Source organism: Cibotium barometz, chromosome 3 (assembly GCF_041138505.1).
Source record: "Cibotium barometz isolate CiBa-2024 chromosome 3, ASM4113850v1, whole genome shotgun sequence".
Classification (NCBI taxonomy): domain Eukaryota; kingdom Viridiplantae; phylum Streptophyta; class Polypodiopsida; order Cyatheales; family Cibotiaceae; genus Cibotium; species Cibotium barometz.
In genome coordinates this window covers 25,530,330-25,541,200 of record NC_141048.1, presented here as the reverse complement: position 1 = coordinate 25,541,200, position 10,871 = coordinate 25,530,330, and the positions used below count along the sequence as shown (strand labels likewise).

At 40.8% G+C, this 10,871-nt stretch overlaps 1 protein-coding gene across 1 annotated transcript; it reads left to right on the top strand.

Moving 5' to 3' along the window:
• Positions 1-5,449: 5,449 nt before the first annotated feature.
• LOC147639879 (uncharacterized) lies at positions 5,450-7,483 on the top strand. Its single transcript, XM_086824095.1, has 5 exons — positions 5,450-5,728; positions 5,846-6,045; positions 6,137-6,405; positions 6,526-6,603; positions 7,191-7,483. Exons 1-5 carry the CDS (start codon positions 5,450-5,452, stop codon positions 7,481-7,483), a joined length of 1,119 nt encoding a protein of 372 aa, XP_086680221.1.
• Positions 7,484-10,871: the final 3,388 nt, after the last annotated feature.

Below are 10,871 nucleotides of genomic sequence, written 5' to 3'. Positions count from 1 at the left end.
TACCTAAATTTTCACTTTAAAAAAAAGCTTGTTTGTAGATTGATTGTTTAATTACATATAGTTTTTTAGTTTTTAAAAGATCTTTTCATTTTGATAAATTGCTTGCCATTTGAATAACATGATTTTGAAAATTCATGTCATGTGAAAAGCAGTTTGAAAAAGTGTATGTCACTTGAAATTTTAAGTAACCCGTCAAATTTAGGCCCTGGTAACGGTGTTGAAGTTATGATTAATCCAAAGATTTGACCACGTGTCCCAAACTACTGGGAAATTCTCATATTCCCCAATATGGTGTTATTAGCCCAACATCAATCTTACACTAATCTCATTGGATGTTTATACTTTGTTGGTTTAAACACCAGACCATATATTCTCTTTGCGGCTAATTTCTTGGGGCAACATCTTGCTTCTCCTTCTATTGGGCATTGGATTGTAGCCAGACGTGTTCTTAAATATTTGAAAGGCACTAAAGACTTTAGACTCATCTATCGCTTTAAACAATAATCCTCTCCCTTGGATTCTTTATGTCTTCTTGGTTATTCAGACGCTAGTTCTCACTCGTCTATGCGATCTACAAGTGAAAATTGTTTCTTTGTCAATGGTTGCTTAATTTCTTGGGCTAGCAAGAAACAGGGTTGGCTTGCAATCTCTACAACCGAATCTGAGTATGTAGCTGCATCTTTAGCAGCTCGTGAATTGGTATTGCTTCATATTACTTGATGATCTTAGACATCCATTATCCTCAAGTGCTCCACTTATATGTGACAATCAAAGTGTCATTAGTCTTGCCAAGGATTATGTTCAACATAGCAAATCCAAGCATATTACTATTCATTATCATTATGTTCAACATGAAGTGAAGAAAGGATCAATAATTATTGAGCATTGTCCCACAGATTAGATGATTGTAGATATATTCACCAAAGGATTAAGTGAAGTTTGATTCAAATCATCGCATGGAGAACTTGGAGTTGTTTGCAGCTTCATGCTTTGGAGATTAATACTTTTCACACTCACTCCTTGAATAATTAAAATTGTACAAAATGTATTTTTGTATCCTTGTATATAATCTTTCACATTATGCACGTTGATCTCTTGTATACAATATGTATGTATAGGGGCTTGGGTTTTTCCCTTGTAGTCCCCAAGGATTTTTTCACTCGCAGCTAGAGACCTTTGTTTGAGTGGGGGTGTTAGAACTATATATATCACACCCTAAGTTGACCTAGATCTCACCTATATATACAAACTCATAATGAATATGAACTAGTCTTTTGGGAGCATATATGGTGTAACTCTCTTCCTCCTTCTCTCTCTCAGAGTCACTCTGTCTCTATCTCTTCGTATTCGTATATTTCCAACACTATGTTACTCATGATTACACTAGAAAAGTATGGGTTTACTTCATAAAGAGGAAAGGTGAGGTGTTTTTTCACTTTCAGGGATTTAAAACGTTAGTTAAGAAGAAAAAAGATATGCAGATCAAATTCCTAAAATGAGATGGTAGGGGAGAATATTTCTCCAATGAGTTCAATGATTTCTTGAGAAAGCAAGGAATCAAGAGACAATTTCAAATTGCCCTTAGTACCCCTCTTTGCAAACCCCCCCTCTCCTTGCATGCCCCTTGCCCTGCATATGGCACCCTGACCCCCTTCCCTTCCTCTTCCTTTTGCCGATTTTTTGTGTAGATGCAATAGAAAATACAACTAAAAGCATCGATGAGAGTGTCATGGTAAAACATGTATGGTATCATTTGAGTTCATAATAGATGGCTGTTATTTTTATTTTAATTACAATATGAAAGGTGTATTGTGTACTACCTTTTCTAGAGTATTTGATCACATAAAATAGGGGCTTTAACAAATCATTTTTAAAAGTTTTTGAGCTCACAAATGATGATGTATATGTGTATAAAACAAAATAGGCCTATTGAAACTTTTCACTTGTTTTCACAATACACTAGGGAGACACAGAAAAGAAATATGAGGCTCCTTAGGGCCTTATATGAGATTTCTTGTTGCTTTGCATTCTTTTATTAATAAACAGCATAGTGGATTAGAAGACAGGGAGATATATGCATGCAAAACTTACATATAGTGTAAAATTAAGGGACTAGTAACTGGTAAGAGAGTGAGACATAGTACCAAGGGGAAGACAAAATATTGCACCTAGTAAGAAGATGCACCTTGCGACTTAGGAAAAAGGTAGCATCAATTAGAAACGATTGAGAGGCAAGACGTATCCTTTATAATGTCTCAAAGCGCATGTTAAGCGGGAAATGATGTGATTCACGGTGCAGGCGTTTGTAGCAAAAGCAAAGCACGATTGAATCTGCATCCATAATTTATTTCAAAATACCGAATCAAAAGAAGAAATAACAGTTATAAAATGATAAGGGAAACAAATCATTTTTTGTACAATAGATTACCTTGGCTACAATTATGCAGAGTAGCTCGGAAGATGTTGTGGAGTAATTGACACTAAGGACATGTAGGTGAAGCTGGTCGATCGTTGTCATCACTCTGATGAGGAACCGTGGTGTCATGATAGGGCAAGCTGATATATGTATGATAACCCCATCCGAGATATGGTGAGTTGGAATAGTAACCTTAATGATATTTTTATCGTACCAGCTCGATATCATATTCTCATTAATTATAGCTTGGTCTGATATTAATTTTCTAGTATCGTGATTAGAGCTCGTGCATGACGCACCTATTGATCCAGATCTAGCTTGAGGAGTAGTAACAAATTTGGGGTTAGTAGCACAGCTGATCATATGATTGTTTGGATTAATTCGATCTTTACTAATCATTTGATGATAGCGAGAGATTTCTAAGGCTTCTTCTGCAGCTGGATAATCAGTGATGACTGGTGGTAGCTGCGGCAGCACACTCGAACATAATAATCTATTGACTTGTAATTGTTGCAGCCGATCGAGCGTCTCTCGCATCGCCAAAACAAACTGGATCGCATCATCCACTACTGCCGTTCTATCACGCTACGATTACCCAAAAAAATAAAATCAACGATTAATTAGCCGACGATCAGCAGAGGTTAAGTACTCACATTACGGAAATATCAAGGGTTATAAACTAGGTTATCGAGTTTATGTGATTAGCATGCATGACAATTGCTCTACTTCCTATACTGAACGAAGATCATTAATATTACTGTGCTTACTTTGGATTTCCATGGCAACAGCGACTCGAGCGTTGCAAACTTGCTGCTCATATCTTCCCGCCGAATCCTATCTCGCATGATGTGATTATTGTCCGCCGTCGCATTACCGGCCGGTGGCGTTTTCCTCTTTAATAATGCAGCCATAGAGTTAGTCTCGACGTGAATATCCGTGTACTGCATCGATATCCCACGATTATCGTTATCATCATTATCATGGCTCACACTACAAATCGGTTCGCTTGCTGATTTGGCGCCTGCGTGGCATATCAGCCACGCTGGCAGTCAACAGCAGGCGAACAGAATTTACCACCTCTGTTTTCAACCGCCGAGCAAAGCGCCGCCATCAACGTCTGCCACGGCGACGCCAAATCTGTTAGCGAAAATCAATGCCGCCGCGCTCGTCTGCCACTTCTCGATAGCCTTTTCTTTCAGCCGCCTGCTTGATCAGCCTCCTCGCCCTCCTCCTGGCCATGGGCGCTGCGCCAGAACCTTTCTCGCCCTCCTCCTGGCCATGGGCGCTGCGCCAGAACCTTTCTAGTAGAAGAGTAGGATATGGAATGTACTACTGATGCGCACGCGCATGGTTTATCGAATGTTTTAGCACTGATGCAAAGGTTCTATGACCCAAATCATGGCCACATTTTTCTTGACAAGGTAGACATCAAGCAGCTGCAAGCAAAGTGGCTACGCCGGCAGATGGGCCTTGTGAGCCAAGAGCCCTTCTTATTCAATGATACTATCCGAGCCAACATTGAGTATGGGATAGAAGGGGAGGTTTCAGAGGAGGAGATGCAGAAGGCCGCAGAGATATCGAATGCCCACAAGTTCATTCGATATCCACTTCTCTTTTCGGGCTGCTGATGCGCACGCGAATGGCAACTGGTTGGTGAAAGACAAATTACACTTTTTCTATTAATTCAGCCATGATTATGTTTTGAGGGTTTAGTCTTTTAATTTTGTTTTGAGCCCTTCTTCTATTGATTAAGCCTTGATTATGTTTTGAGGGTTTAGTCTTTTTACTTTAGTTTTGAGGGTTCATTAAGTCTTGACTAGCACCTTAAGGTTTTATTCTAAGTATTGATTAAGACTTGAAGTCTCTATTACTTCTCTTATAATGATTTTGGTTAATTTTTGGGTTCTTGCTTCCACCTTCTATTTTTACTTTGATTTCTTTTCTCTTTTTCTCCCACTCTTCCTTACTTAATTGTTATATCTTCCTTTCCCATCTACGATTGCATATGACGGTTTTTTCTTTCTACTTCACCATTTTGTTTCTTTGATAGTGTCACTCTTTGCACTACCTTTGGTTCAGCAGGTTCAGGTTTTTAAAAGGGTTAATCATGTCTCTCCAAAACTGAAGCTTAGAGAATGCCATGAGTTCTCAAATGCCCCCCATCGGTGTCTTCGATTCGATGGCCTTATGTTGGGTGCACTCATATGACAATCGTTCAAAATACAAATTTGTACGCGAAGCTAACATCCCTTGGAACCGTGTTGCCGATTTTGTAAAAGGAGAAGCCGACAATGCAAAGTTCCCGACTTCTTTCAAAAAATATAGCCACCATCACCGAGATGCCTCCAGTCTTACAAAGATTGCACATGAATCATGGATTGAGAAGATAGTGTAAGTGTGTATTTGTTTTAGTTTGTCTAATCCATTCATTAATCATCACACACACACATACAATTAAATGTTTATCGTTACTTCTTTGTTTTGTTTAGCTTTTGGTGTGGTTTTGGTCCTGCTGGCACTAAAGCACCAATGCAATCTAACATTGCGGATGGCAAAGATGTCGAAACTACCCAGCTCAATGAATGCAAGGACATTAGTAGCGAAGATGATGTTGAGGTGGAGGAGAATAGTGGTGACGAGTCGAATCGTGAAGATGGTGAGATGGAGGAGCGTAGTGAAATAAAAGAGTTGCCACAGCCAACAGCAAAGAAGCCATGTAAGAAAAGGCGCCCTCCCATCACAAAGGGCAAGTGAAAGCGTGGATGTAAATGTCATTTTAGTGTGAAGAGGCTCGCACAAGATCCAGGGGTGGCTATAATCTCTTATATACATCCATACCACACAAATGCAAATGATGAGGTTTGTCATGGTATAAGATTTGTTGATCCCTCTTTGAAGTTCTCTCCATGGATCTCAATGCAAAAGAAACTATGGGTTTCAAGCATGCTATATCGTGGTTTCTCTCCACATCAAGTGTTGGAAATGCATGTCCAAGCATTGCATTCAAGCCAAAGTCATGACCCTACAATTACTATGGTTAGGGATGACTTTTTGTCTATTCGTGACATCATGAATATATCTAGCAAGTTGGCTATTGATCAGTACCAGCTACACACAGGTGATGCGAAAAGCACCAAGAGATGGTGTCATGAGAATCAATCAAGCACCTTTATCTACCAGGAGCAAGATGTGGAACATTCCAAGGAATTTATCCTTGGAATACAATCACCATGGCAAAGGGAGATGTGCAAGAAGTTCGGAAATGGGAACCTTCTTGCGATGGATGCTACCTTTGGCACAAACAAATATAAGGTGTGTGGTGTCATGAATTATCATTTTTACTCTTGTTCACATTCTATTAAGTTATAATAAATGTTCATTTTTTACTTCTTGTTCACATTCTCACTTTCCTTTAAAACACATGAACAGTTTCATTTGTATACAATCCTTGTTTTTGATGGTCATCGCAATGGTGTGCCCATTGCTTGGGTGCTTACATCTTCAGCTACATTTGAGTGTACTTGCACTTGGTTAAGCAAGTTTAGAGATAATATGCTTGACTTTCATAAATCATTGGAGCTCGGAGCCTTTATGGTTGATGATGCCGAAACGGAGATTAATGCGCTCAGGTTAGGACCATATGTTCATATGTGTTGAGTGCAAACTAATGAGAACATTGTGTTTGAGTTCTATGTAACGTGTCCTTTCTATTTTTCGTAGGGTGGTGTTCAATCAACCCATTTTTCTATGCTTGTGGCATGTCAAACGTTGTTGGCTCGGACACCTTATTAAGAAGGTGAAGAAATGGCCCAAAAGAGCTTCTATGTTTTGGTCTTTGGGAAATATCATGAACATGCAAGGGTCAGCAAATTCTATAGACCATATAATCAAAGAGGATGCAAAGGCTATGATCTCTACCTTCTACTCCAACTTTAGAGATGAGGGGAGTTTTATTGAGTATTTCGAAACCTATTGGGAGGCTAAACTAGGTAAGGTTGAATTTTAAACTTTATACATACTCTTCTTATAGGTTAAATAATGCACACTTGCTCTCCTTTTTGTTCGTACTTCATTTCTTGCTCTTCTAACTTCATTTGTTTTATGTGCAGAAATGTGGGTGCGTGCTTCTCGATTGCTTCCACATTCAGGACAAGACACTAATGGAGCAATGGGCAGCTCAAATATAAGTTTTTGGGCTCTTCCAAAAGGATGAGTTCGAGGCGGGTGGATTGGCTCTTATACAAGTTAACATCATCATGCTTGCCATATTATTGGTATGTTCAGCAGTTGAAGGACAATGGTTTTATAAGAAACAATGCCATTGAAAGAGTAGTGGAGAATTCTTATGAGCGAGCACTTCAAATACCAGATGCTAATGTCTCATTCCAGGTTGGTGGTGTTGCTATAGTGGAGAGCATGCACACAAAAGCTTCATTTTACACAGTCTACAATTTCGATTGCCAATGGGCATGTTGTGCATGTGCATGGGCAGAGCTTGGAAATATTTATAAGCACCAAATTAAGGTGATGTTGTTGCGGGGTGCTTCACATGCTTCACTTATGGAGCAATGTCAACATATGTATAAAGCATGGGGAGATGCTTCTAGGTCTACTGTCGATCTTCACTCACATGTTTCTACTATTGATGTGCTTGAACCAAATGGTGATGATGTTGCCACATTAGGGGGGGACAATGTATGTAGTGAAGTACTTGAGCAATCGGGAAATGTAAAGACACTTCAATGCTTGTGGCAAGAGTTGTCTTGTTTTGTAGGACAGGACCAGGCTTTGATTGAGGAGGCTTGCAATGGATTGAGGAGAACATTGGGCCATGTGAAGACAATGAAGGCAAGAATGGATGAGCGAACAAAAACACAAGCTAATTTTCAAGTCTTGGAAGATGGATTCGGCAACTCCTTGAAGCGAGCAAAACCATTCTTTGAGAAGGGCAACAAGAAGAAATCAACATCATCAAAGAGTCACCCATTGGCTCACCCCTTCAAGACCCCTGCTAAGAAAACCAAAGTGTCAATGCAAAAAAGGCTTGACGAGAAAGCTTCAAAGTAGCCTTTTGAATTTATGTAATGAACTCTCCAATGCTTCAATGGCTTTTTGCATCTCAGTCTACAACCAATTATTGTGCGTCTTGAGCTGTATTTTGTTTGTGTGTTGCAGTGTGTAAGAGAAACAAAGGTAGTGCCAATGGACTATTTCAATTTTGTCCAACCTAGTATGAAAGCTAGTCATTTATATACAAGTCAATTTTGACATTAGACAATACACTTTCACTTGCAATAGAATACTTCTAAGATCTCCCTCTTCTTTATTCCTACTTTCTTGTGTTCTATTGGATTTTTGTATGTGCTAGATGGGTTGTAAAAGCTAGTCATTTATATAAGTCAATTTTGACATTAACACTTTCCCTTGCAATAGAATTACTTATGAGCTCTCCTCCTCCTTTATTCTTACTTGTTTGTGTTCTATTGGATTTTTGCATGTGCTAAATGGAATACTTGCTTGAGTAGGTTTGCTTATAAGCTTCTCTCTCTCATTAACATCTTCTTCATGTGACAGAGAACCACCATGAAGGCCATTCTCTTCTTTCTCCTATGTATGCAAAGAGAGCATAGAGCTCTTCCTTCACCCCATAGCTATAAAAGATTCCAATGTAACAATGGAGTGAGGATGCAATGGACGAAATATTATACCCACATTGAAAATTTGATTTGTGACTCTAACCAATGACACTTGATTCAACAAGACTACAAGGTTGAGATAAGTCTTGACTTGAACACTAACAAAGACACAAGAGGTTTTAAGTTCGTCAAAAGAACAATGAAGGTCTTTGTTTACAAGGCACTTTCAATGAACACCCGACTATAACTTGGGACAAAAAAGAAGACGAAGACAAAACCTACCCGTTACTCTAATGATAATCTTACACCTTTGGATCAAGCTCTAAGAGATTTGAATTTGGCCACTTGGGACAAAAAAGAAGACCCAACACAAAACCTACCCATTACTTTAACAGTAATGTTACACCTTTGGATCAAGCTCTAAGAGATTTCAATGTGGCCAAATTGATAGCCAAAGGTTTTCACCCTATGGCCAAACATGAAACGTGACAAATGTTTGAGACAGCCCTTAAACTATTTACAACATAGATAATATTTTTTTTAATTATGCAACTAATGCAACTAATTTCGAGTTGATAAGTCTTCTCAAGACTCCTTCATCAACTCCTCTCAAGGCTCCGCATGCCCTTTTACAAACACCACACCCTACACACCCACGAACAACATTACAAGGTAGCATCATTCGGGTTAGTCATCAAGGTTTGAACTGATAACCTTGGGCATATCAACCAAACACCTACATAATAATGCTAAACAAGAGTTTCATCCAACACACAAGTTAGCAAGTAGTCATGGAATTAAATGCTCAACCCTCATTCGTTAGCATCCCCAAGACTCGAGAGTTGCGCTCTCCTCGAGAGTCGAGAAAGAGGGGCATCCATAAGCAGAGGGGAGATCATTTAAGGCCCCCAAAGCTTTGCTATCCCACGGAAGGAACGAGAGGGAATACTAAAGATTGGGATAAATTTTAGCAAGGGTAGTGTTGTAACAAAGAAATTAGTGTTTGCATAAAAGATTTCACTTTGAAAAATCTTGCTTTTGCATGAAACTTTAAAAGATTTCACTTTGCATAATCTTGCTTTTGAAAGAAACTTGATGAAAGCTAGTCATGGACAATAGTGACCCTCGGCACTGCATGGTGACCCTAGGCACTATATGGCACGGGGTACTTAAGACCCTCGTCTGATGGGATCAATGGCATGGTGACTTAATGATACAACCCCGCAATATGTATACCCTTCTCACCTGCTTGGAAGCAGGTCTAGCAGAACCAAGAGTAATATAAACAAAAACAAGCCCACAAGACACACATTTGAACAACAAAGGCCTCAGTCTGTACAGCAAATTACATCGTGAAATGGAGCTTCCCATAACGTTTATTTTAACTATAAGCTTATTCAAGGAAAACCACACAATGGCATTCGAGAACCTTTACATGGTGCGGTGATCAAAACTAAAAACAGGTACCCAAAAGACCCTCAGATCTTCACGATCTGATAACTGCAGCCTCCGATCTTTCCAAAAATAGAACTTGCCAGAAGCCATGGAAGCAAAAGTTGCAAGGATCCTGTATCGAAGTGTAGGATTGCGCAGGAGACAAGAAAATATCCTTGGGCTACGAGGGTGAGGGCTGAGACCAGGAAATGCCATTGTTACGAGACGGCGGCGCTGACAATGAGACGGATGAGCTTTCCATTAAAATGGGGCCGGAAGCCCTCGCTGTGTGGAGGCCCTGCTGCTGCTGCTGCCAGCAACTGTCGTCGAAGTTCATGGCATAGCTAAGCGCATCGTAATGGAAGCCGGGCAGAGCAGGCTTCGTGTAGTTCATCTTCCTTGTCTCGGCCATTAGCTTCCTGAAGAATAGTTTCCACCGGGGAGGCTTGTAATAGAGATCGTCACTCAGCACGGCCTCCTCTGGCCAGGCGCCAGCACCGGTGTTGCCCTTCCTTCTGCTGCCCAGGAGTTTCCAGCTATCGTGCCACACAGACTGGTACTGTTGAACGTTTTGCGCCGAAGGGAAGCCATCTTTACCTGCAAGAAAGCGGCTGAAAAGCTCATCGAACTCGTAGCCGCAGAGGCTGTTCCGGCTGCACAGGCTGCTACAGCAGCGGATGGAGAAGGCGGAGACCAAGGAACGCTGCCGCCGCAGGCGAGGGGAGGAAGGCTGAAAGGGGGGGACGCGAGAAAGGTTCTGGCACAGCGTCCATGGCCAGGAGGAGGGCGAGGAGGCTGATCAAGCAGGCGGCTGAAAGAAAAGGCTATCGAGAAGTGGCAGACGAGCGCGGCGACATTGATTTTCGCTGACAGATTTGGCACCCAGACGTTGATGGCGGCGCTTTGCTCGGCAGTTGAAAAAAGAGGTGGTAGAATCTGTTCGCCTGCTGTTGACTGCCAGCGTGGCTGATATGCCACGCAGGCGCCAAATCAGCAAGCGAACCGATTTGTAGTGTGAGCCCATTATCATAACCATCATAATTATCAACAGACACTCTAATGCTGCAGTCATTGCTAGTTAGCATCTGAACTCTACCAGCATGGCCTCCAAAAATATGATATTAAGGATAAACTATACGTGATTATCACCATTCACTTGCCTTGCAGGCGCATGCACAGTAAATTTTATCTACTCATAATGGGAGACAAACTAGTACTATACTCTATACTGTAAAAGACTAAAAATAGTGTAATTATACAGCTCTATCGAGTGTATCCAAGAAGCACTACTTCCAACAAGTACGGAGTTCTCACGCTCCCGCCACGTCTGGGACTCTGCATGCCCAGGTGTCGTTCATGCAGGCTTGCCTTTCTTCATGCACTGC

What these genes read in the sequence shown, in the direction of transcription:
- LOC147639879 (XM_086824095.1), top strand. Translation starts at nt 5,450, where the DNA reads ATGGTTAGGGATGACTTTTTGTCTATTCGTGACATCATGAATATATCT. An exon ending in TTGGCACAAACAAATATAAG is followed by an intron (nt 5,729 to 5,845) that starts GTGTGTGGTGTC and finishes ACACATGAACAG; the next exon opens with TTTCATTTGTATACAATCCT. An exon ending in CTATTGGGAGGCTAAACTAG is followed by an intron (nt 6,406 to 6,525) that starts GTAAGGTTGAAT and finishes TTTTATGTGCAG; the next exon opens with AAATGTGGGTGCGTGCTTCT.